This window comes from Lethenteron reissneri, chromosome 59 (assembly GCF_015708825.2).
Source record: "Lethenteron reissneri isolate LAM-NWPU_2019-01 chromosome 59, ASM1570882v1, whole genome shotgun sequence".
NCBI lineage: Eukaryota > Metazoa > Chordata > Hyperoartia > Petromyzontiformes > Petromyzontidae > Lethenteron > Lethenteron reissneri.
This window is the reverse complement of record NC_083837.1, coordinates 1,785,553-1,813,020: the sequence shown is the minus strand read 5'-3', so window position 1 is coordinate 1,813,020 and position 27,468 is coordinate 1,785,553. Positions and strand designations below refer to the sequence as shown.

The following is a 27,468-nucleotide window of genomic DNA, read 5'->3' as shown; positions in this document are numbered from 1 at the left end:
AGAGATCCAGAGACTCAGAGATTCACAGACTCACAGAGATCCATAGACTCACACAGAGATCCAGAGACTCAGAAATTCACAGAATCGCACAGAGATCCGTAAACTCGCACAGAGACCCGTAAACTCGCACAGAGAGCCATAGACTCACACAGAGCGCCGTAGACTTACAGAAATCCAGAGACTCAAGAGTTCTAGACTCACACTGAGATCCAGAGACTCATAGATTCACAGACTCACATAGAGACCAGTAGACTCACAGAGATGCACAGACTCGCACAGAGATGCACAGACTCGCACAGAGATGCACAGACTCGCACAGAGATGCACAGACTCGCACAGAGATGCACAGACTCGCACAGAGATGCACAGACTCACACAGAGACCCACAGACAGACCCACACCGCAGAACCAATCTTGAACCTCACCTTCAGGAAGTTCCGAGACATCCATGGAGGCATCAGCGGAATCTTCCGCCTCCTCCTCCTCCTCCGCTGGTCTCTCCTTGTCCCTCGTCCTCCTTCCTCCTCCTCCTCCTCGCCCTCCAACCACTCGCCCCTTAGATCCACCACCACCACCATCGCCACCACCACCACGGTTGTTACCGTCGTCGTCGTCACCACCACCGTCGTCATCATCCACCTCCTGCCCGTCCTCAACATCGTCGTTGTCATCGTTGTTGTCATCGTTGTTTTCGTTGCCTTGGTCTTTGTTCCTGGCGTCGTCATCTTCGGCCAGATCGTCGTCGTTGTTGTCCTCATCGGAAGCGACGACCTTCACGACGTGCGTGGGCTTCCTAGAGCGGGAGGGAACGGGTGAAGCGAGGGTTTGCCGGTTCGAATCCGGCGTCCCCGCCCCGGTTATAACCGCGGATCGGGCGTAACTAGGCGGAAACAAAATTGTCCGTTCACCCGTAACGCCGCGTGTTATTTTTCATAACGCGAATTGGATACAACGCGACGATGAATGTATTACAGATGTAATGTGAGGTTATATCCGGGTCGTTGACGGATTACAACGGGGAGAGAAAGAGACGCAAAGTCCAAATATACAGCAGCAGGCATCGTCAGGGTCGGGATCGAACCCACGACCTCCTGTAGACCAGGCGAGGTAGTTAACATCTCACCACGGAGAGAGAGAGAGAGAGACACGCAAACTCCAAATATACAGCAGGCATCTGGGGGTCGGTGTGGAACCCACGACCTCCTGTAGACCAGGCGAGGTAGTTAACATCTCACCACGGAGAGAGAGACACGCAAACTCCAAATATACAGCAGGCGTCAGGGTCGGTGTGGAACGCACGACCTCCTGTATACCTAGCGAGGCCGTTAACATCTTGCCACTGTGTCGTTACCTAAGATCTCATCGGGACACGGTCCCCATCATCGGTGAGTTACTCCGGCAGGCGAGGCTGCGTTGGCTGGGTTACGTAGCCCACATGCTCAGCCACAGCATTCACCAAGCAGCTTCTGTTCGGCCAGATAGATGGGGCTTAAGCGGCCCAGCATGGGCTGCAGACTGTGGAGCTGAACGAACTTGCCAGCGGGCGGTACTAGCGGTGTCAAGATCGGCCTCTGTGACGGAGGAGGCTCGTGAAGGACGCCCCTGGGCAGTTGGAGGCAGTCGCCCTCCGGGAATAACGGAGGGCGGAGGAGCGACGCTCACAACAACGAGCCAGGTGGATAAAGCACGGCAAGTTGGCACAGTAGGGGGCACAGGTGGTGCATCAGCCAGTCATCTCGGTCATCTCAGTCAGTCGACCCGTGGCACCTGCTGGGTCTGACCCTTGACCTCTTGCCAGCAGCGAGCCTTCCACACTCCAAGACTCACCACACGTGGCCTGCTGCTCAACTAGGTCGACTCAGCCAGAACTGAACACCCGGTCAGGACTTCCTCTAGGTCGACTCAGCCAGAACTGAATACCCGGTCAGGCCATCCACTAGGTCGACTCAACCAGAACTGAACACACGGTCAGCCCTCCCTCTAGGTCAACTCAGCCAGAACTGAACACCCGGTCAGGCCTTCCTCTAGGTCGACTCAGCCAGAACTGAACACCCGGTCAGGCCTTCCTCTAGGTCGACTCAGCCAGAACTGAACACCCGGTCAGGACTTCCTCTAGGTCGACTCAGCCAGAACTGAACACCAGTCAGGCCTTCCGCTAGGTCGACTCAGCCAGAACTGAATACCCGGTCAGGCCATCCACTAGGTCGACTCAACCAGAACTGAACACACGGTCAGCCCTCCCTCTAGGTCAACTCAGCCAGAACTGAACACCCGGTCAGGCCTTCCTCTAGGTCGACTCAGCCAGAACTGAACACTCGGTCAGGCCTTCCTCTAGGTCGACTCAGCCAGAACTGAACACCCGGTCAGGCCTTCCTCTAGGTCGACTCAGCCAGAACTGAACACCCGGTCAGGCCATCCACTAGGTCGACTCAGCCAGAACTGAACACACGGTCAGCCCTCCCTCTAGGTCGACTCAGCCAGAACTGAACACCCGGTCAGGCCATCCACTAGGTCGACTCAGCCAGAACTGAACACCCGGTCAGGCCTTCCTCTAGGTCGACTCAGCCAGAACTGAACACCCGGTCAGGCCATCCACTAGGTCGACTCAGCCAGAACTGAACACCCGGTCAGGCCTTCCTCTAGGTCGACTCAGCCAGAACTGAACACCCGGTCAGGCCTTCCTCTAGGTCGACTCAGCCAGAACTGAACACCCGGTCAGGCCATCCACTAGGTCGACTCAGCCAGAACTGAACACACGGTCAGCCCTCCCTCTAGGTCAACTCAGCCAGAACTGAACACCCGGTCAGGCCTTCCTCTAGGTCGACTCAGCCAGAACTGAACACTCGGTCAGGCCTTCCTCTAGGTCGACTCAGCCAGAACATAACACGCGGTCAGGCCTTCCTCTAGGTCGACTCAGCCAGAACTGAACACTCGGTCAGGCCTTCCTCTAGGTCGACTCAGCCAGAACATACCACGCGGTCAGGCCTTCCTCTAGGTCGACTCAGCCAGAACTGAACACACGGTCAGGCCTTCCTCTAGGTCGACTCAGCCAGAACTGAACACCCGGTCAGGCTCTCCCCTAGGTCAACTCAGCCAGAACTGAACACCCGGTCAGGCCTCCCTCTAGGTCGACTCAGCCAGAACTGAACACCGGTCAGGCCTTCCTCTTGGTCGACTCAGCCAGAACTGAACACACGGTCAGGCCTTCCTCTAGGTCAACTCAGCCAGAACTGAACACACGGTCAGGCCTTCCTCTAGGTCGACTCAGCCAGAACATAACACCCGGTCAGGCCTTCCTCTAGGTCGACTCAGCCAGAACTGAACACTCGGTCAGGCCTTCCTCTAGGTCAACTCAGCCAGAACTGAGCACCCGGTCAGGCCTCCCTCTAGGTCGACTCAGCCAGAACTGAACACACGGTCAGGCCTTCCTCTAGGTCGACTCAGCCAGAACTGAACACACGGTCAGGCCTTCCTCTAGGTCAACTCAGCCAGAACTGAACACTCGGTCAGGCCTTCCTCAAGGTCCACTCAGCCAGAACTGAACAACCCCACCCCCACCCACCCCGCTGGTGTGAGTGGCGCTTGCTGTATAATTAACGATAAATTATATCGTTAGGAAATATTCATCCCGCGCCGGCCGACAGGCAATTAAGGCTCAGCTCGTTAACGAGTTAAAATATTAATAGGGCCGCAGACGTTCAATAATTAACGAGGATGTAGCAGAGGCCCCCACCGATGCATTGGGGGGGGGGGAGGGGGGGTGTGGGGGAAGGATGTGGGGGGAGGGGGGCGTGGGGGAAGGATGTGGGGGGAGGGGGGCTGTGGGGGGAGGGGGTGTGGGGGGGGGGGTGTGTGGGGGGAAGGATGTGGGGGGAGGGGGTGTGGGGGGAGGGGGTGTGGGGGGAGGGGTGGTGTGGGGGGAAGGATGTGGGGGGAAGGATGGGGGGGAGGGGGATGTGGGGGGAGGGGGGATTTTTTTATTCAGGCGCCGCGTGGTGAGATGTTAACCACATCGCCTGGTATGCAGGAGGTCGTGGGTTCGATCCCGATAGAGAGAGCGACAAAGAGAGAGACAGAGAGAGAGGAAGAGACAGAGAGAGAGACAGACAAAGGAGATGCAGAGAGAGAGACACAGAGAGAGAGACACAGAGAGAGAGACACAGAGAGACAAAGAGATGCAGAGAGAGACAGACAGACAGAGCCAGACAGACAGAGAGAGACTGACAGAGACAGAGACACAGACACAGAGAGACAGAGAGAGAGACACAGACAGAGGACAGACAGAGAGAGACACAGAGAGAGAGAGACAGAGAAAGATGGTGAATCTTGTGATCTAAGTCTCGTACCTTCGTGAGCGCGATGGACCGGCCTGTGGGCTGGGAGAACTTGTATCCTGCAGCACAAAGAGAGCAGACGCAACTTTGTTATCGTGGTCGTTATAACATGGAACACACATCATTATAAACACAACACACATCGTTATAAACACTCACTCACCATTATAAACACTCACACACACATCGTTATAACCCGAGTGGCAGCCGCTCTCCTACAACGCGGCGGTAGCGGCTGCGTTCACGAAGAGCGTCGCTCGATGTAAAGACCGCGATAGACTAAACAGCACATTCATATCGGGGCAAAGCACGGTCCGCGTGAACGCCACCAGATGCCTGAACGCAGCGCCGAACAGGAGACGGAGCCGCGTGTGTGGGTTAGCGTGTGTGGGTTAGCGCGTGTGGGTTAGAAGCCATGTAGAAGGGAAATAAAAACAATAAAAATAAAACATAATAAATAATTCTCACGACGTTTCGGCCACAACGCAAGCAGCCGTCCTCAGGTGAAGAACAGGTCTTCCTGATGATTATTTCCCTTCTACGTGACATTACCGAAAGAACCAAGAAGATGAATCCCTGCAGTCACGAAAGCTTTAAATCGAAATAAAAAATGTTCTAGAAGCATCCAGCAGCATCCCGATGCCGTGTTGTGCGATGTCGCCCAGCCGAGGCGGCCGCTACAACCGCTCATTCCTTCTCACGCGACGTCTCTCCGTCAGAGGTCGCAAACGGGTTTTGATTCCTTACCCCTCGTACCCGTACCCGGCCGCACCAGGGTCGCAAACGGGTACCCGTACCCGGCCGTACCCGTACCCTACCCGTACCCGGCCGGGTACGGGTAGGGTACGGGTATCGGGTACCTGATTGCGACCTCTGGGATGAAGCCATGTTGCAGGCGCGGGTGGGTTGATTCTAGGAACTTGAATTGTGAGAAGAGACAAGACGTTGGGAAATGAGTGACTCACGGCCTACCCGTACCCGGCCGCACCAGGGTCGCAAACGGGTACCCGTACCCGGACAGGTACGGGTAGCCGGGTATCGGGTAGGGTACGGGTATCGGGTACCCGGTTGCGACCTCTGCTCTCCGCTCACTCGAACGCGTTGCACCATCCACAATTGGCGTCCGCGTCATAACGAGTGCCTTCCCCGATACGTTCAGCGCGTTGTGTCATCCGTTTCGCGTCCGCCTTATCAAGAGTGCCGCTTTCCCCGACACGTTGCATCACCCACTTCGCGACGCGTTAACGACGCGGCATTCTAGGAGAACAAAAATGGGCCTTGTTGTCGTTTTGTTTTGCGCGAACCCCTGGTCTGGCTTAACAGCGAGGGCCGGTGGAGTGCAGACAACGCAACAGCGGAGTGGGGCTCACCTTGTCTCTCGTCTTGTCCGCAAGAGGCGGCGTCTTCGCGTCGGCGGGAGCCTCCTCCTCGTTGCCGTCTACGACGAGAGAATGCGCACGCACGTCATCATCGTCGTCACGCTCTCATCGATATTAGCATCACCATCACCCCCAACCTCTCATCATCACCCTCTCATCATCACACTACCCTCTCATCATCACCACCCGCTCATCACCATCACCACCACACCCTTTCATCATCATTACCACCACCCTCTCATCATCATTACCATTACATCAGAATCACCACCACCACCCTTTCATCATCATTACCACCACCCTTTCATCATCACCATTACCACCACCCTTTCATCATCACCATTAACACCACCCTCATCAAAATCATCATCATCACAACCATCTCATCATTACCACCACCCTCACCATTTTATCATCCCCACCACCACCAATCATCACCACCACCACCACCACTCACCACCACTCTCTCATCACCACCACCACTACCCTCTCATCATCATTACCATCAGCCTCATGAAAATCATCATCATCACCACAACCATCTCATCACCACCACTACCCTCCTCCTCGCCCTCCTCTCTGCCTGCCGCTCATCTCCAGCCGTGACCCCCCCCCACCGTCCCCCCCAGCAAGAGGTCGCAATCAGGTACCCGATACCCGTACCCTACCCGTACCCAGTCGGGTACGGGTAGGGTACGGGTACGGAATCAAAACCCGTTTGCGACCTCTGCCCCCAGCCCTGCTTTGTCCGTCTTGGGGAATTCCATCCAGGAATCCCATCCCATATTCCGTTCTCTATTCCCCACTCATTACCATCAACGACTCTGCTCACCCTTTCCCATGATGCGCCAAGGGTAGTAAGTTTTTTTTTCTATTATGATTATCATAATCACGACTTGCGTCGCTTAAAATATATAGCGTGCGTGCACGCGGCTGCACTTACGACGTAAAATAATCCAATTAAGAAAACGGCACCCTCTCTTATTGAGCATCGTAGTAGTAGTAGTAGTCGGTACAATAACACCATAAACCTACACGATTAGCTTTTATCTTTTTAGTGCAAATAAAGAAACTTTAAGGCCACTTAAATCCGAGCAGATTGGGCTTGTTTACACAATACGGGCGCGCGAGAGTGCCATAAAACCCCGGCTATTGGCACACGGCACGCACCACACCACCACGAACGTTGGGCACCACCACGCACGGCACACCACGCACGGCACCACCACGCACGGCACCACCACGCACGGCACCACCACGCACGGCACCACCACGCACGGCACCACCACACGGCACCACCACGCACGGCACCACACACGGCACCACCACGCACGGCAGTGCAGCCAGACCAGTAGCAAGCACCGTGCATATACCACCTTGTCCTCAAGATGAGTAACAATCATAATCATCATTATTTCAAGCAGCAGCGGCAGCAGCAGCCGCTGCTGGGTGAAGGCCCTCCCGTTCCCCCGATCCCACCAGCACCTCCACTTTTGCACGCCACGCGCTAAAAACTAAACTGTAAACTTGTTTTTTTTTTAGCAGGTGTAAGAACCACCACTGAGCACTTTGTAATGAGCGACCTGGTCACCACAAATGGTAGATCAAAGAAGTGGCTTATCATCATCAAGTGGATTTTTTTAAAGCCAATAACTCCAAAACCCGTGGTGACGTTGACTCAAAATTGGAGGACCCGGAGAAAAATCCACGCGATCACGGGGAGGGAGAGAGACACGCAAAACTCCAATATACAGCAGGCATCGTCAGGGTCGGGATCGAACCCACCGACCTCCTGTAGACCATGCGAGGTAGTTAACATCTCACCACGGGGAGAGAGGCACGCAAACTCCAAATATACAGTAGGTGTCTTCAGGGTCAGGATCAAACCCACGACCTCCTGTATGCAAGGTGAGGTAGTTAGCATCTCCTCGCCACCGTGGCTGATTTCATTGTCACTCCATCTCCTCCCCAGATAGTCCTCACCGACATTGGCTGGAGTTGGAAAATCTAATTCAGGTCATCGCTGGGTATGTAGCGGAAATACACTGACCAGGAAGCCACCGTGCCACCCCAGGGCTTAGCTCAACTTATTCTGCTTACACAAAGACAAAGATCCCCCGTGTAGCCTTAATAAACTGTAGGGGAAAGTGCTGTTAGCGAGTAGCACCTATGAAGGCCGGCACGGCACACGAGGGGGTGGGTGGCCAGCACCACGCCCGACCGCCTTTTTCCCCAGAGGTGATGTTTACACACACCGCACCAGGTAGTCATTTGAGGCTGAGTCGACCTAGGGGAGGCCCAGGACCGGTTCAGATAATCATCACCCGGGTTGGCCGTGGCGGGAATCGAACCCGGATCGCCAGGTTCGGAGCGCAGCGTAGCGCTAATCACTACACTACCACTCACCACACACACAACCGCATCGCATTGCAACACAACATCACAACCGTTGACCAAAGACCAAATTTATACCGTGAGCCACTTCTGATTTCCAATATCCCCAGCGGTGCTGAGATCCAAATTGAAAAGGAACTCCGTTAAAAGCCTCGACGGGAGGGGAATAGAAGACGCGCAAGTGTGTGTGCGAGTGTGTGCATGCGTGAGTGCATGCGTGAGTGTGTGCGTGTGTGTGTGTGTGTGTGCGCGTATGCGTGTGTGCATGCGTGAGTGCGTGCGTGTGCGCATGCGTGAGTGTGCGCATGCGTGAGTGTGCGCGCGTGAGTGTGTGCGCGCATGCGTGAGTGCGCGTGCGTGCAGGAGGCTCGTGAAGGACGCTACTGGGCAGATACAGGCAGCCACTGCATGCCCAATCGCTTCGTTTGGCCAGAAAGAAGGGGCTAAAAGGGGCTCAAGCACGGCTGGAGAAGAGACGGGCTGACATGGTACGGAGGATGTGGAGCTGATTGGGCTTGCCGGTGACCGATACCAGCGTGTTAAGATCGGCCTCTGTGAGAGTTTCGTGAAGAACGCTACTGGTCAGTTGGGAGGCAATCGCCCACCAACAACAACGGAGGGCAGAGGAGCGACGCTCGCAACAACGAGCGGAGCGCCGGGCGGATTTGGTGGCACAGCTTGGTTCATCTGCCAGTCATCTCAGTCAGCCGACCTACGGCGCCTGCTGGATCTGTCCCGTGACCTCCTGATAAGAGGCCTCCACACTTCGCGTTGATGGACTCAAAGTGCACCGAGCCTGGCACAAACCGCTGTGGTGCCGATACCGGCATTAAATGGTTGTTTACGTGAGTGGAGAAACCCATGAATGTCGGCACAGCACACAAGGGGTTGTGTGGTGCAGTCAGTACCCCGCCCAGCCGTCTTTCTTTCCCCAGTGCGCTGATGTTTAATACGCACTCCACCATGTGAACTGATTTGAGGTTCAGTCGACCCAGGGGAGGCCCAGGGCCAGTCAAATAATCGTCACTGGTGTTGGCCGTGAGTGGGATTTGAATTCAGAGCACTGGGTACATAGCGCGGCATAGCACTAAGCACTACACTACCGCTCCAAAAGACAAAGATCCCCCATATAGCTTTAACAGACTGTAGGAGCAAGTGCTGTTAGCGAGCACCTATGAAGGCCGGAACGGTACACGAGGGGGTGGGTGACAACACCACGCCCGGCCGCTTGTCTCCCCAGTGGCGATGTTCACACACCGCACCAGTTACATCGTTTGAGGCTGAGTCGACCTAGGGAGGCCCAGGACCGGTTAAAATAATCGTCGCCGGTGGTGGCCGTGAGCGGGAATCGAACTCGGGTCGCCGGGTTCGTAGCGCTAACCGCTACCTATAATGCGCGACGCTTCCACATGCGCGGTCACGTGACAGATGTGACGTCACAGCTCACTTGCCGGGCAAAATATATTTGAATTATTGAGCTCCCCCCCCAAAAAAAAGTGTATTTTAATAATGTTTGCATGGTGTACAGTCTGGAAAGTACCCACAGGCAAATTTCAAGTTTGTTGCATGTCGGGAAGTACGCTAAACATTTTGAACAGACACACTAATCACACTTGGCCTTTTATATCTATGGAGATGACTTGTAGCTTTGTGACTGCAGGAATTCATATCTTCGGGTCTTTCGGTAAAAGTCACGTAGATTGGTGCAAATGAATAAAAAATAATAAAACATAAAATAAATAAACTACAGCGTTTCGATCACAAACTACAACAACATAAGCAATTGAACGTCCGTAGTTTATTGTTTATTTTATTATTGTTATTCACTTGTTCCTATCTACGTGTGTTTGCATGTTTCATCACGAGCCCCCGTGCGTGGTACTGCAGTAGCCCCGATTCCTTGAAAAAGGTGTTCATTTGGTGTTTTAACATCTTAACATATCCTGCTTTATTGCCAGAAAGGGTAAAACCTATTCTTCTTTTTTCATATTATTGCAATATACTACTTATAGTGATAGGTTTTACCCTTTCAACTGGTACAAAAAAACTGACACCTTTATACAAGGGATCATGTTTGCAATAACCACAACAAAGCAGTCAAAATGCAAATAAAAATAAAACAACTCTGATGATGATAAGGATATGCACTGTCCTTGTCATCATCAGAGTTGTTTCTCTTGTTTGCATTTTGACTGCTTGCGTTGTGGTTATTGCAAACATGATGCCTTGTATAAAGGTGACAGTTTCTGTACCAGTTGAAAGGGTAAAAAACCTATCACTATATTTTGCCACTGTAAAGGAGGTCTCATAGTGTAAATATACTACTTGTTTGTATACAATGAAATCACAAATATTATTTTAATTCATAGGCCTGCCCTTTCCTAGATCGCCTGCCTGGTTTGAGTGACCTCTTACGGCTGTTCATTCAGGCAAGAGTGGAGGGCGGGAGTCATGTTCTGGGCCTACCAATCACTCATGTATAAATGAATACATTCATGGGCCATATTTGACTGAAAAGGCTCTGGCCCTGATGCAAACCAGAGCAAGGAGGTATTAATCCCTCAAATGATCTTCTCACTGGCTCATCAACCCATAAACATTTGCTCACTCAATCATCCGACCCACCTACCCACAAAGTCACTCAAACCACGAACTCATCCACTCACTCAGCCACCGGCCCACTGACTCATTCGCCCGAGCACACACTCACCGCCTCGTCTAGCTCAACCACCCACCCACCAACTCGTGCACTTAACAAAGAACCTACCACCCATCAACTCACTCACTCCACCAGCAACCACTCACCAACTCACTCAGCCACCAAACCTACAAAAACTCAAATACAAACTCATTAATTTACTCACTCACACACCGACTACCCCCCCCCACCACTACTCACTCATCCACTGACTCAAGCATCAATGCACATAATCACTCCATGACCCACTCCTTCAGTAAACCACTTGCCGAACGCCTCACTCAGTCGCTCAACCACCTACTCACCGACTCGCCCACCCATTAAACTCACAAACTCCTCATTCACCTACCCACTCAACCACCTTGTCACCAACTCACTCAATGAAATCGCCCAACCAGATACATCTAAGTCACCTACCCACAAACTCACTCACTCACCTACCCACTCAACTACCTTGTCACCCACTCACTCAATGAATCACCCAACCAGATACATCTAAATCACCTACCCACAAACTCACTCACTCACCTACCCACTCAACTACCTTGTCACCAACTCACTCAATGAATCGCCCAATCACATACATCCAAATCACCTACCCACAAACTCACTCACTCACCTACCCACTCAACTACCTTGTCACCAACTCACTCAATGAATCGCCCAACCACGTACATCTAACTCACCCACTCGATCATTTACTCACCGACCTCACCCAAGGACTCACTAAATTACGAAAACACTCACTAAGCCTCCTACCTGCCAACTAAGTCACTCAACCGCGCACTCACTCGACTACCTTGCAATCCACTCACTCGTTCACTTACAGAGTAGCTCAACAGCTTATCAAATCGCCTACACACCAACTAACTCGCTCGCCTCACTTACCTCCTCTCTCACACGACCTTATCATCAAATCATTCATTCACTCGTAATAATAACGACGGTGATGTCAACTTGCAACATGCCGCACAGTACTCGCTCGCTCTCGTAGAGAGAGAACGACTCCGAGGTGACAGGAGGAGGAACCAGACGAGAGGATAGGCGGCATCCAAGCGCTGAGCTGCACGACATTTTTCCTCCCCCAAGCTCTGTGATCCTCTATATATAAAGGAGTTATCGGCCAAGTAAACATATTCCTCCTGCGGAGGGAGCTGGTAGGAACGTCGGGGTTGCTCGGTCAATGGCCTGCAGGGTCAACGGCGGCGTGGTGTATTCCGCAAATAAGCCCGACTGTGAGGGCGGGCACAAGCCGGCGTGAGTAGGTTAAACGTTGAGTTTTATAAGGGCACCACGGGTGACCAGCCCCTCCCCACCCAGCCCCACCCCCCACCCAGCCCCTCCCCACCCAGCCCCCCCCCACCCAGCCCCCCCCCACCCAGCCCCTCCCCACCCAGCCCCTCCCCACCCAGCCCCTCCCCACCCAGCCCCTCCCCACCCAGCCCCTCCCCACCCAGCCCCTCCCCACCCTCCCCACCCAGCCCCTCCCCACCCAGCCCCTCCCCACCCAGCCCCTCCCACCCAGCCCCCTCCCCACCCAGCCCCTTCCTCCCCAACCAGCCCCTTCCTCCCCAACCAGCCCCTTCCTCCCCAACCAGCCCCTTCCTCCCCAACCAGCCCCTTCCTCCCCAACCAGCCCCTTCCTCCCCAACCAGCCCCTTCCTCCCCAACCAGCCCCTTCCTCCCTACCCAGCCCCTTCCTCCCCACCCAACCCTCCCCACCCAGCCCCTCCCCACCCAGCCCCTCCCCACCCAGCCCCTCCCCACCCAGCCCCTCCCCACCCAGCCCCTTCCTCCCCAACCAGCCCCTCCCCACCCAGCCCCTCCCTGCACGACGGACGGACAGACACAATAATCCCCTGTGGTGTAACCAGGAGGTTCCTACCAGTATCAGCGTTATTGTGCAGGAGGAAACCGCAGCACCCGGAAAGCACCCGTACGTGCAAGGGAGCAACGCTCGATCTCATACAGCTCGAACAGATGGGAGCCCACATTTGCTCTACGGCATTCTCCTGGCGAAGTCAGTGTACGGGCTCCTCATCGATGCCCACGGGAAGATGGGGAGCTTCGTAACGTTTGTGTACGGGTGATACACCAACCCCGGCTACTGCCGCCGCAGCGCTGGATTACAGGCCGCCACGCGCATAGCCACTGCTCACCCACTCAACAACGCCCGCCATTAGCCACTTAGTGATGGTGACGTCTCCACGACGCTTGTGCCAGGCCAGGTGCACTTTGAGGCCACGTGAAGTGTCGAAGGCTCACTGACAGGAGGTCACGGGACAGACCCAGGTGCCATGGGTTGACTGAGATGACCAGCTGTGCCCCCCCTCTACTGTGACAACACGCTGCATTTTAGCCGCCCGGCGCTCCGCTCGTTGTTGTGAGCGTCGCTCCTCTGCCCTTCGTTGTTGTGTGGCGGGCGACTGCCTCCAACTGCCCAGCAGCGGCCTTCACGAGCCTCCTCCATCCATCCACTCGCTCACCTACCTACCTACCCAATCAACTCACCTCCCCATTCACCCGCTCGCTCACCACCACCAGCTCACCCGCACACACTCACCGGAGCCCATGATTTCTGCCTCCGCCCTCTTCCTCGCCGACCGACTGAGTCATGAAGTCCTGCAGCTTCTGCACCAGGGAGTCGAGCTTCTTACTGCAAGCGCACAGAGACACAAAGATAAATTTCCCCCCCCCACCATGTAACCTCAGACTGTTCGGGGCAAGTGCTGTTTGCGAGTAGCACCTATGAAGGCCGGCACATCGCACGAGGTGAGGGGCGGGGAGCACCATGCCCGGCCGCCTTTGTCTCCCCAATGGTGATGTTTACATGCCGTACCGGGTACCAGAGGTCGCAATCGGTACCCGATACCCGTACCCTACCCGATACCCGGCTACCCGTACCCGGCCGGGTACAGGTACCCGTTTGCGACCCTGGTGCGGCCGGGTACGGGTAGCCGGGTAGGCCGTGAGTCACAATGGTGAGTCACCGTTTGTCACTCATTTCCCAACGTCTTGTCTCTTCTCACAATTCAAGTTCCGAGAATCAACCCATCCGCGCCTGCAACATGGCTTCATCCCAGAGGTCGCAATCGGGTACCCGTACCCTACCCGATACCCGGCCGGGTATGGGTAGCCGGGTATCGGGTACGGGTACCCGATTGCGACCCTGGTGCGGCCGGGTACGGGTACGGGTAAGGAATCAAAACCAGTTTGCGACCTCTGGCATGCGGGCGATGTGAACCAGCAAACGCAGCCTCCCCTGTCGGAGCTCACCGATGCAACAGCACTCAAGATTATTTCAGGGGTGTGAGCTCCTCACACGATCCAGCATGGATCAGAGGCAGGCCAAGCAGAAAATGTAAAATCAGCCGATGTGTTCCTTCCAAGAGGTGGTCCACGTTTCGCAAGCAGAGCTTGTCGCCAAGAAGACTGGGAGCTTCGTGCGGAGCGACAGGCCGCTCGACCGATTTGGAGCAAGTTCTTCGCTGCCAAACCGAAGTTGGTCAGAAGCACACGGCCCAGGTAAGGCAAACAATTCCACTCTCTCCACAACCAAATTAACACACGCAACAACCGCCCTTGACCACGAAGTGGCAGCGATGTCAGCCCGGCACTTGTGCCACGCTGGGTGCACTTTGAGGCCCACGTGAAGTGTCGAAGGCTCGCTGGCAGGAGGTCACGGAACAGACCAAGTTGCCATGGGTCAACTGACTGAGATGCAGAGGTCGCAACCGGGTACCCGATACCCGTACCCTACCCGATACCCGGCTACCCGTACCCGGCCAGGTACAGGTACCCGTTTGCGACCTTGGTGCGGCCGGGTACGGGTAGGCCGTGAGTCACTGGTGAGTAACCGTTTGTCACTCATTTCGGGTAGGGTACGGGTAGGGAACGGGTACCCGTTCCCTACCTAGCCGGGTACCCATTTGCGACCCTGGTGCGGCCGGGTACGGGTAAGGAATCAAATCCCGTTTGCGACCTCTGCCGAGATGACACAAAGACACCCCGCTTAGGATGAACAGACTGTTGGGGCAAGTGCTGTTGGTGAGTACCTATGAAGGCCGGCACGGCACACGAGGGGGTGGGTGGCCAGCAACACGCCCGGCCGCCTTTGTCTCCCCAGTGGCGATGTTTACACACCACACCAGCTACTCATTTAAGGTCGAGGCGACCCACTATTGGGGAACAAATACTGTTCCCGAACACCCATGAAGGCCGGCACGTGTCACACGAGTGTGCCGAGTGGTTTGTAAGCCAGCAACAGCCCCGGCCGCCTTTGTCTCCCCCCCCCCTCCCCACCCCAGTGACAATGTTGAGTACAGTGCATAACCGCAACAAGCTGAGGTGGAGTCCACCCCCGCTCAACCACGCTACTCACTCCACACGCTACTCACTGTACACTCCACCCGTTACACACTGTACACGCTACTCTACTCACGCCACACGCTACGCACTGTACACTACACACGTTACACACTGTACACACTACTCGCTACTCACTGTACACTCCACACGTTACACACTGTACACTCCACACGCTACTCCACCCGATACACTGTACACGCTACTCTACTCACTCCACGAGTTACACACTGCACACTCCACGCGTTACACACTGCACACTACACACTGTACACACTACATACTGTACACTCCACACGTTACACACTGTACACTCCACACGCTACACTGTACACTCCACACGTTGCACTGTACACGCTACTCACTGTACACACTACTCGCAACTCACTGTACACACTACTCGCAACTCACGTTACACACTGTACACGCTACACACTGTACACTCCACACTGTACACACTGTACACTCCACACGCTACTCACTGTACACTCCACACGCTACTCACTGTACACTCCACTCGCTACTCACTCCTCACGCCAGCAACTGCACATGCAGCGATCCACTCACGTTACAGGCACAGAACACAGAACGCACTCGTAGCAGCGATTACAAAGAGGGCGGAAATTACGGGCACGATATATTGCAATTAACTTACAGAAGTTAACCTATATCTTTCATATTTATGCACACACACACGCACGTAGCAATTGCAATGGCGTTGACAAGACACCCAACGCGCACATCCAACGTTAAATTAACCAAAATATAACAAAAATCCCCACAAAGGGTGACGTCACTCGCCATTGCAATTCCTACCCCGCACGCGCTCTCCGCGCGATCCCATTGGCCGCGGCCGCGTCACGTGGTGCCCGGTACACCAATGGGGAAATGCGCGCGCGGGCTCGTCCGCTTATCCGCTCTAGCATTTTCGAGCAGTGGGCCCAATTTCCCCCCCCCCCCCCCACCGAAATTTTTTTGTTTCTGAGGCGAAATGATTTTAATTTATTTACAACAAAAATTCTGTCGGGGGTAGTAGTTTCAACAAAAACGAACAAAATAAAATAGATTGTCGCCCAATTGCCGATCGATCGATCGATCGACCGTTCGACGACGACCGCTAAAAATAATAAACCACCACACAACGCAGCGAGAACCTTCTAGGCCCACGCGTGGAGGCGGGAAAATGTCACGGCTCGCACGGGACGAACACGGCAGCAACAATAAGACAAGAACAGCCGCATAAGACGACGACAACGACGACGAAGACAAAGACGACGAGAACGGACTTACAAATAAAAATGTTATTACCTCTTTCGTTTAGTCGCCATAACGGCGCCGGCTTTCCCGCCCGCGTCGTTTCCTCCTCCTCCTCCCTCCTCCTCGCCTCCTCCCTCCGCCACGGGCGAGTTTGTTTGTTTCCCAGTCTCCGTTGTTTTGTTTGTTTCGTTGTTGTTGTTGTTGTAGTCGTTGCCGCGTCCGTCTTTGTCTTTCTCTCTCTCGCTCCCGTCTGGCCTCAGAGATGGACGCTACGCGGGTTTTTTTTGGGGGGGGGAGGTTAGGACGAGGGGGGCGGGGCTCTCACACGCACGTCACTTCCGTGCGGGTGTCGTCACTTCCCCCCGCCTGGCGTGACGTTGCAGCGCGTGTTTATATACAAGAGGGAGGGGGGGGTGGGGGGTGGTGGTGGGTGGGGGGTGGTGGTGTTGGGGGGAGGGGTGGTGGGGGTGGTGATGGGAGGTAATGACAGGGGAGTCAGTAGTGAGTGTGAAGGGACTGGTGGCCACGGGAGGTAGTGACGGGGGAGTCAGTAGTGAGTGTGAAGGGACTGGTGGCCACGGGAGGTAATGACAGGGGAGTCAGTTGTGAGTGTGAAGGGACTGGTGGTGATGGGAGGTAATGACAGGGGAGTCAGCCTGCAGTGGGAGTGGACTGGTGGCCACGGGAGGTAATGACAGGGGAGTCAGCCTGCAGTGGGAGTGGACTGGTGGCCACGGGAGGTAATGACAGGGGAGTCAGTTGTGAGTGTGAAGGGACTGGTGGCCACGGGAGGTAATGACAGGGGAGTCAGTTGTGAGTGTGAAGGGACTGGTGGCCACGGGAGGTAATGACAGGGGAGTCAGTTGTGAGTGTGAAGGGACTGGTGGCCACGGGAGGTAATGACAGGGGAGTCAGTTGTGAGTGTGAAGGGACTGGTGGCCACGGGAGGTAATGACAGGGGAGTCAGTTGTGAGTGTGAAGGGACTGGTGGCCACGGGAGGTAATGACAGGGGAGTCAGCCTGCAATGGGAGTGGACTGGTGGCCACGGGAGGTAGTGACAGGGGAGTCAGCTGTGAGTGTGAAGGGACTGGTGGCCACGGGAGGTAATGACAGGGGAGTCAGTTGTGAGTGTGAAGGGACTGGTGGCCACGGGAGGTAATGACGGGGGAGTCAGTTGTGAGTGTGAAGGGACTGGTGGCCACGGGAGGTAATGACAGGGGAGTCAGTTGTGAGTGTGAAGGGACTGGTGGCCACGGGAGGTAATGACAGGGGAGTCAGTTGTGAGTGTGAAGGGACTGGTGGCCACGGGAGGTAATGACAGGGAGTCAGTTGTGAGTGTGAAGGGACTGGTGGCCACGGGAGGTAATGACAGGGGAGTCAGCTGAGTGTGAAGGGACTGGTGGCCACGGGAGGTAATGACAGGGGAGTCAGCTGTGAGTGTGAAGGGACTGGTGGCCACGGGATGGTAATGACAGGGGAGTCAGCTGTGATGTGTGAAGGGACTGGTGGCCACGGGAGTTAATTGACAGGGAGTCAGTTGTGAGTGTGAAGGGACTGGTGGCCACGGGAGGTAATGACAGGGGAGTCAGCTGTGAGTGTGAAGGGACTGGTGGCCACGGGAGGTAATGACAGGGGAGTCAGTTGTGAGTGTGAAGGGACTGGTGGCCACGGGAGGTAATGACAGGGGAGTCAGTTGTGAGTGTGAAGGGACTGGTGGCCACGGGAGGTAATGACAGGGGAGTCAGTTGTGAGTGTGAAGGGACTGGTGGCTACGGGAGGTAATGACAGGGGAGTCAGTTGTGAGTGTGAAGGGACTAGTGGCTACGGGAGGTAATGACAGGGGAGTCAGTTGTGAGTGTGAAGGGACTGGTGGCTACGGGAGGTAATGACAGGGGAGTCAGTTGTGAGTGTGAAGGGACTGGTGGCTACGGGAGGTAATGACAGGGGAGTCAGTTGTGAGTGCGAAGGGACTGGTGGCCACGGGAGGTAGTGACAGGGGAGTCAGTTGTGAGTGCGAAGGGATTGGTGGCCACGGGAGGTAATGACAGGGAAGTCAGTTGTGAGTGTGAAGGGACTGGTGGCCACGGGAGGTAATGACAGGGGAGTCAGTTGTGAGTGCGAAGGGACTGGTGGCCACGGGAGGTAGTGACGGGGGAGTCAGTTGTGAGTGTGAAGGACTGGTGGCCACGGGAGGTAATGACGGGGGAGTCAGTTGTGAGTGCGAAGGGACTGTGGCTACGGGAGGGTAATGACAGGGGAGTCAGTTGTGAGTGTGAAGGGACTGGTGGCTAAAGGAGGTAATGACAGGGGAGTCAGCTGTGAGTGTGAAGGGACTGGTGGCTATGGGAGGTAATGACAGGGGAGTCAGTTGTGAGTGTGAAGGGAATGGTGGCCACGGGAGGTAATGACAGGGGAGTCAGTTGTGAGTGCGAAGGGACTGGTGGCTACGGGAGGTAATGACAGGGGAGTCAGCTGTGAGTGTGAAGGGACTGGTGGCTACGGGAGGTAATGACAGGGGAGTCAGTTGTGAGTGTGAAGGGAATGGTGGCCACGGGAGGGTAATGACAGGGGAGTCAGTTGTGAGTGTGAAGGGACTGGTGACCACGGGAGGTAATGACAGGGGTATCAGTTGTGAATGCGAAGGGACTGGTGGCTACCGGAGGTAATGACAGGGGAGTCAGCCTGCAGTGCGAGTGGACTAGTGGCCACGGGAGGTAATGACAGGGGAGTCAACCGACAGTACGAGTGGACTAGTGGCCACGGGAGGTATTGACAGGGGAGTCAGCCTGCAGTATGAATGGACTGGTGGCTACGGGAATGATCGAGAATAGGAGCGTGGCCAGGTGACGGGAGAGGATGGTGGAGTCTGCCGCTAGAGCGAGCGGTCTAGAACCAGCGAGAAAGTTCGGGAATGGGGGCGTAGCCTCGGACCGTATAGAAGGGGGAGATGCACGGGAGACTTGGGCCTGTTGCCGTGGGGGTCTCCGCCTGTCAGAGTGTGACCACGTGGCTCCTTAATAAAGAAAACCTTCCCAGTACAAGTGCGTCGAAGTGGTCTTGACACCGATATAATCATCTGGCAGTTCGCCAGCGTCGGTTCAAGCGAGCCAGATGACTCTGCTGATCAAGTTTTTCAAGTTTCATTTATTAGCTATAGCCCTGTGAGCCATTCGGCTCTTGAATCGGGTGCAACCGCAACAAACAAAAAAACTAAAACATCAACAAGAAAACATATTAAAGTGAAATAAAAATAAAATAAAATCACGACGTTTCGGAGGCAACACAAGCTTCCGTTGATACAGGTGGAACAGTCACAGCATGATAGTTGTATCAAGTGATACACTTGTGATACACTTGATGCAGCTATCGTGCTGTGACTGTTCCACCTGAAGACGGAAGCTTGTGTTGCCTCCGAAACGTCGTGATTTTTATTTTATTTGTATTTTACTTTTATTAATTGTAATTTTTAACCTACGTGACTTTACCGAAAAAACCTAAGAATATGAATCCTTGCAGTCACGAAAGCTTCAAATCTAGAATCTTAAAGTGACTATGTGCAAACAGAAAATCCAGCAAAATATTGCAGAAAAAGCACCGTACACCAACGCTGATGAGACACAAAATGTCAGAACTGGTCCAAAGTTGTGCTTGTGTTGCACCGGTGATACTGGTAGGAACCGCCAGGTTCCACCAGCCCACAGGGGATTATTGTGTCCGTCCGTCGTGCAGGGAGGGGCTGGGTGGGGAGGGTGGGGCTGGGTGGGGAGGGTGGGGAGGGGCTGGGTGGGGAGAGTGGGGCTGGGTGGGGATGGGAGGGTGGGGATGGGCTGGGTGGGGAGGGTGGGGATGGTGGGGAGGGGCTGGGTGGGGAGGGTGGGGAGGGGCTGGTGGGGAGGGTGGGGCTGGGTGGGGAGGGGGCTGGTCACCCCGTGGTGCCCTTATAAAACTCAACGTTTACCTACTCACGCCGGCTTGTGCCCGCCCTCACAGTCGGGCATATTTGCGGAATACACCACGCCGCCGTTGACCCTGGCCATTAACCGAGCAACCCAACGTTCCTACCAGCTCCCTCCGCAGGAATGTGTTAATGGGGCTTCACGGTGGCTAGGAGATGTTAACTACCTCGCCTGGTCTACAGGAGGCCGTGGGTTCAATCCCGACCCCGACGCCTGCTGTATATTTGGAGTTTGCGTGTCTCTCTCTCTCCCTGTGGCGGTCGCGTGGATTTTTCTCCGGGCCCCCCCTCCAGTTTTCCCCTCCACGTTTAAAATTAACGCGCGTTCAGAGCATTTCACTGCTATACATTTCCACATGACGATAAGCCACTTCTCGTTCAGCTCTCATTTGTAGCCGGGATGCTTCTGAAAGCGCTACAAACCCAGCGATCAGAGTTCGATTCCCGCTGACGATTATCTGAACCGGTCCTGGGCCTCCCCTAGGTCGACTCGGCCTCAAATGAGTACCTGGTGCGGTGTGTAGTAAACATCGCCACTGGGGAGACAAAGGCGGTCGGGCGTGGTGCTGGCCACCCACCCCCTCGTGTGCCGTGCCGGCCTTCATAGGTGCTCGCTAACAGCACTTGCCCCAAGAGTCTGCTAAGGCTACACGGGGGACCTTTGGTACCTTTGTCGAGTAAATAAGATGCACTCCCTGGGAGATGAGGCCATGTGTCTCTTGCAGGATGCGAGAATGCACAAATATTCTTAAACACATTTGTAAGTTGACGAGGCAGATGTGGGAGGGAGTAGGCAGGTGGTCTGCTCATTTATTTTGTTGCACAACTCATACAAAGAAAACCGAGGAAATAATTATAAAACATTACACGCTCCGCTCACTCGAACCGTGACTACTACGAGGATGGAGATGATGATGGAGATGATGGAGATAGAGATAATGATGGAGATGATGATGATGATGGAGATGATGATGGAGATGATGATGATGATGGAGATGATGATGATGGAGATGATGATGATGATGGAGATGATGATGATGGAGATGATGATGGAGATGACTGATGATGATGATGGAGATGATGATGATGGAGATGATGATGATGATGACTGATGATGAGGATGGAGATGATGATGATGGAGATGATGATGGAGATGATGATGGAGATGATGATGGAGATGATGATGATGATGATGAAGATTGATGATGATGGAGATGATGATGGATGGAGATGATGATGATGGAGATGATGGAGATGATGACGATGATGATGATGATGATGGATGGAGATGATGATGGAGATGATGACGATGATGATGACGGAGATGATGATGATGATGATGATGACGGAGATGATGATGATGATGGAGATGATGATGATGAAGATGATGATGATGGAGATGATGATGGAGATGATGATGGAGATGATGATGGAGATGATGATGGAGATGATGAGGATGGAGATGATGATGATGATGATGGAGATGATGATGGAGAAGATGATGATGATGGAGATGATGATGATGGAGATGACTGATGAAGATGATGATGGAGATGATGGAGATGATGATGGAGATGATGATGACGGAGATGATGATGAAGATGATGATTATGGAGATGACTGATGATGATGACGGAGATGATGTTGATGTTTATTCAAGAAAATAGAGAATCACATTGACGATCTTTCCAAAAAGCATCCTGGTTCAGTTTTCCCCTCCAGTGATGGGAAGCGCGCGGTGATGATGAGGTTGACAATGAGGTTGGCGATGATAGGGATGGTAATGATGACGAAGATGATGACCGTCGCAAGATGACGGTGATGATGATGTTGATGAGCGTGACGTTTTTACGATTGTTGACAATATTAACGGTGATGATAACGAAGATGTTGATGACGATGATGACAATAACGATGTTGCTGTCAATGATGTTGTTGTTGATGATGATAATAATGATGTTGTTGTTGATGATGATGACGATGATAATGTTGACGATGTTACTTCCATCATCTTTCCTCCATTCGCCAATGCCATCTTCACTTTATAAGAAAGCTGAGAAAATGAGACACAAACATCGCGACTGGGTCAGACAAGGAATTAATCCGTTGTACACGACTTCTAGACTCACACAGAGACCCACAGACTCGCACGGAGAGCCACAGACTCACACGGAGAGCCACAGACTCGCACAGAGACCCACAGACTCACACAGAGACCCACAGACTCACACAGAGACCCACAGACTCACACAGACACCCACAGACTCACACAGACACCCACAGACTCACACAGACACCCACAGACTCACACGGAGAGCCACAGACTCACACGAAGAGTCACAGACTCAGACAGAGACCCATAGACTCACACAGAGACCCATACTCACAGAGACACACAGACTCACACAGAGATCCACAGACTCACACAGAGATCCACAGACTCATACAGAGAGCCACAGACTCACACAGAGAACCACAGGCTCGCACAGAGAGCCACAGGCTCACACAGAGAGCCACAGGCTCGCACAGAGACCCACAGGCTCGCACAGAGACCCACAGACTCGCACAGAGACCCACAGACTTGCACAGAGACCCAGACACACAGATACCCACAGACTCGCACAGAGACCCACAGACTCGCACAGAGACCCAGACACACAGAGACCCACAGACTCGCGCAGAGACCCACAGACTCACACAGAGACCCACAGACTCGCACAGAGACCCACAGACTCACACAGAGACCCACATACTCGCACAGAGACCCACATACTCGCACAGAGACCCACATACTCACACAAAACCCACAGACTCACACAAAGATCCACAGACTTACACAGAGACCCACAGACTCGCACAAAGACCCACAGACTCGCACAGAAACCCACAGACTCGCACAGAGACCCATAGACACACAGAGACCCACAGACTCACACAGAGACGCATAGACACACAGAGACCCACATACTCGCACAGAGACCCACATACTCACACAGAGACCCACAGACTCACACAGAGACCCACATACTCACATAGAGACCCACAGACTCACACAGATACCCACATACTTACAGAGACCCACATACTCGCAGAGACCCACAAACTCACACAAAGATCCAGAGACTCACACAGAGACCCACAGACTCACACAGAGCCACAGACTCACATAGAGACCCACAGACTCACACAAAGACCCACAGACTCGCACAGAAACCCACAGACTCGCACAGAGACCCATAGACTTGCACAGAGACCCAGACACACAGAGACCCACAAACTCGCACAGAGACCCACAGACTCACACAGAGACCCACATACTCGCACAGAGACCCACAGACTCGCACGGAGACCCACAGACTCACACAGAGACCCACATACTCGCACAGAGACCCACAGACTCACACAGAGACCCACATACTCGCACAGAGACCCACAGACTCGCACAGAAACCCACAGACTCGCACAGAGACCCATAGACTTGCACAGAGACCCAGACACACAGAGACCCACAAACTCGCACAGAGACCCACAGACTCACACAGAGACCCACATACTCGCACAGAGACCCACAGACTCACACAGAGACCCACAGACTCACACAGAGACCCACAGACTCACACAGAGACCCACTCACACAGAGACCCACAGAGACCCACAGACTCGCACAGAGACCCACAGACTCACACAGAGACCCACAGACTCGCGCAGAGACCCAGACACACAGAGACCCACAGACACACAGAGACCCACAGACTCGCACAGAGACCCACAGACACACAGAGACCCACAGACTCGCACAGAGACCCATAGACACACAGAGACCCACAGACTCGCACAGAGACCCACAGACACACAGAGACCCACAGACTCGCACAGAGACCCACAGACTCGCACAGAGACCCACAGACTTGCACAGAGACCCACAGAGACCCACAGAGACCCACAGAGACCCACAGACTCGCACAGAGACCCACAGACTCGCACAGAGACCCACAGACTCGCACAGAGACCCACAGACTCGCACAGAGACCCATAGACTCACACAGAGACCCACAGACACACAGAGACCCCAGACTCACACAGAGACCCACAGACTCGCACAGAGACCCACATACTCGCACAGAGACCCACAGAGACCCACAGACTCGCACAGAGACCCACAGACTCGCACAGAGACCCATAGACTCACACAGAGACCCACAGACTCGCACAGAGACCCACAGACTCGCACAGAGACCCATAGACTCACACAAAGACCCACAGACTCACACAGAGACCCAGACACACAGAGACCCACAGACTCGCACAGAGACCCACTCACCTGTATGGGTAGCCGTGGTATTTGGAGCGGAAGATGGAGAGGAGGAAACTGAAGAAGAAAACGACGAGACCCAGGCCTACGAGACACAGGACTGACAAAAACAACAACATCGTCGTCGTCGTCATCAACATCTCCAACACAGACACCATCACTGACATCAAAGACATCAACAACATCATGTCGATGATGCTGATGATAATTTTAATGATGCCGATTCTGTTGTTGATGCTGCTGCTGCTGCTGTTGATGCGACCGATTATGTTGTTGATGCTGCTGTTGAAGCGACTGCTGTTGCTGCTGCTGTTGATGCGACTGCTGTTGCTCCTGCTTTTGCTGCTGTTGCTGCTGTTGCTGCTACTTCTGTTGCTGCTGTTGATGTGACTACTGCTGTTGTTGCTGTTGTTGTTGATACTACTGCTGTTGATACTACTGCTGTTGATGCGGCTGTTGCTGTTGATGCTGTTGCTGATGCGACTGTTGCTTTTGCGACGGTTGCTGTTGCTGCTACTGCTGTTGATGCTGCAGTTGTTGTTGATGCTACTGCTGTTACTGTTGTTGATGCTACTGCTGCTGTAGCTGCTGTTGATGCTACTGCTGTTGTTGATGCTTTTGCTGCTGCTGCTGTTGACGCTACTGCTGTTGCTACTGTTGTTGCTGCTGCTGCTACTGTTGCTGCTGTTGACGCTACTGCTGCTGTTGACGCTACTGCTGTTGCTACTGTTGTTGCTGCTGCTGCTACTGTTGCTGCTGTTGACGCTACTGCTGTTGCTACTGTTGTTGCTGCTGCTGCTACTGTTGCTGCTGTTGACGCTACTGCTGTTGCTACTGTTGTTGCTGCTGCTGCTACTGTTGCTGCTGTTGACGCTACTGCTGTTGTTGATGCTACTGCTGTTGTTGATGCTGTTGCTGCTGTTTACGCTACTGCTGTTGCTACTGTTGCTGCTGCTGCTGTTGTTGATGTGACTGCTGCTGTTGATGCTACTGCTGTTGCTACTGTTGCTGCTACTGCTGTTGATGCTGTTGCTGCTACTGCTGTTGATGCTGTTGCTGCTACTGCTGTTGATGCTGTTGTTGATGTGACTGCTGCTGTTGATGCTACTGCTGTTGCTACTGTTGCTGCTACTGCTGTTGATGCTGTTGTTGATGTGACTGCTGCTGTTGCTGCTACTGCTGTTGCTACTGTTGCTGCTACTGCTGTTGATGCTGTTGTTGATGTGACTGCTGCTGTTGATGCTACTGCTGTTGCTACTGTTGCTGCTACTGCTGTTGCTGATGCGACTGCTGCTGCTGCTGTTGTTGATGCTGTTGCTGATGCGACTGCTGCTGCTGCTGTTGTTGATGCCGTCAACGCCGCTGCTGCTTCTGGTGTGACCCAAGCGGTCCCCTGGCTGCTGAATAATTCAGAGCGAGTAATCGCCGCGACAGCGACGATGGCGCTTGCTGCTGCTGCTGCTGCTGATCGTGACCCCACCGACTCATCGCGGCGCTCCGTGGGCTCAGCCAATTAGCGGCGAGCTCGTTAGCGAGCGCCGGGCAGACGGTGCTGGCTCATCGAGCCTCATCAACGGCGCGGTGATGGTGATCACCGGGCAGTAGTGGTGGCGATTACGTGGCGGTGGTGGTGATGGTGGTGGTGGTGGGGATGGTGGTGGTGGTGATGGTGGTGATGGGGATGGTGGCGGTGGTGGTGGTGGTGGTGATTATGGTGGTGGTGGTGATGGGGATGGCGGTGGTGGTGGTGATGATGATGGTGGTGGTGGTGATGATGGTGGTGGTGGTGGGGATGGCGTGGTGGTGGCGATGATGGTGGTGGCGATGATGGTGGTGGCGATGATGATGGTGGTGATGATGGTGGTGGTGGTGATGATGGTGGTGGTGATGTTGGTGATGATGGTGGTGGCGATGATGATGGTGGTGATGATGGTGGTGGTGATGTTGGTGATGATGGTGGTGGTGATGGTGATAGAGGTGGTAATGGTGATAGAGGTGGTGGTAGTGGTGGTGATGGTGGTGATGATGGTGGTCGTGGTAGTGGTGGTGATGATTGGGTGATGGTGGTGATATTATTACGAGTGGCTTGTGTACATCCATGCCTCACTATTTCATTCAATCACTTGCTAAACCACTCGCCCTCACGGACCCTCACTCAAAAACCCCACCCACCCCCATGCCACCCACACCACCCGCACCACACCACGCCATCCACCCCCACCACACCACACCACGCCACCCACACCATCCAAACCACCCACACCACGCCACCCACACCACGCCACCCACACCACGCCACCCACACCACGCCACCCACACCACGCCACCCACACCACCCACACCACGCCATCCACCCCCACCACACCACACCACGCCACCCACCCCCCACGCCACCCACGCCACGCCACCCACGCCACCCACACCACGCCACCCACACACGCCACCCACACACGCCACCCACACACACGCCACCCACCCCCACGCCACCACCCCCACCGCCACCCACACCACGCCACCCACCCCCACGCCACCCACGCCACCCACACCACGCCACACACGCCACGCCACCCACAGCACGCCACCCACACCACCCACACCACGCCACTCACGCCACCCACAGCACGCCACCCACAGCACGCCACCCACACCACGCCACCCACGCCACCCACAGCACGCCACCCACACCACGCCACCCACACCACGCCACCCACACCACGCCACCCACACCACGCCACCCACACCACGCCACCCACACCACCCACACCACGCCACC

The 27,468-nt window shown here is 54.5% G+C and overlaps 2 protein-coding genes across 2 annotated transcripts in view; both read right to left on the bottom strand.

Annotated features, from left to right (window-relative positions):
• Positions 1-197: 197 nt before the first annotated feature.
• Positions 198-16,728, bottom strand: LOC133357722 (uncharacterized). Its single transcript, XM_061575816.1, has 6 exons — positions 16,479-16,728; positions 13,369-13,461; positions 5,705-5,772; positions 4,347-4,393; positions 426-793; positions 198-202 (listed from the first exon to the last, which is right to left on the bottom strand). Exons 2-6 carry the CDS (start codon positions 13,376-13,378, stop codon positions 198-200), a joined length of 498 nt encoding a protein of 165 aa, XP_061431800.1. The 5' UTR covers positions 13,379-13,461; positions 16,479-16,728.
• A 4,435-nt stretch (positions 16,729-21,163) lies between these two features.
• The window catches only part of LOC133357720 (tumor suppressor candidate 3-like), a 20,043-nt gene continuing 13,738 nt past the window's right edge, over positions 21,164-27,468 (bottom strand). Inside the window, exons 5-6 of the mRNA XM_061575815.1 lie at positions 24,705-24,795; positions 21,164-22,436 (exon numbers count right to left, since the gene is read on the bottom strand). Of these exons, the coding sequence (XP_061431799.1) occupies positions 22,421-22,436; positions 24,705-24,795 (107 nt within the window). The 3' untranslated portion in view covers positions 21,164-22,420. The remainder of the gene's footprint in view (positions 22,437-24,704; positions 24,796-27,468) is intronic.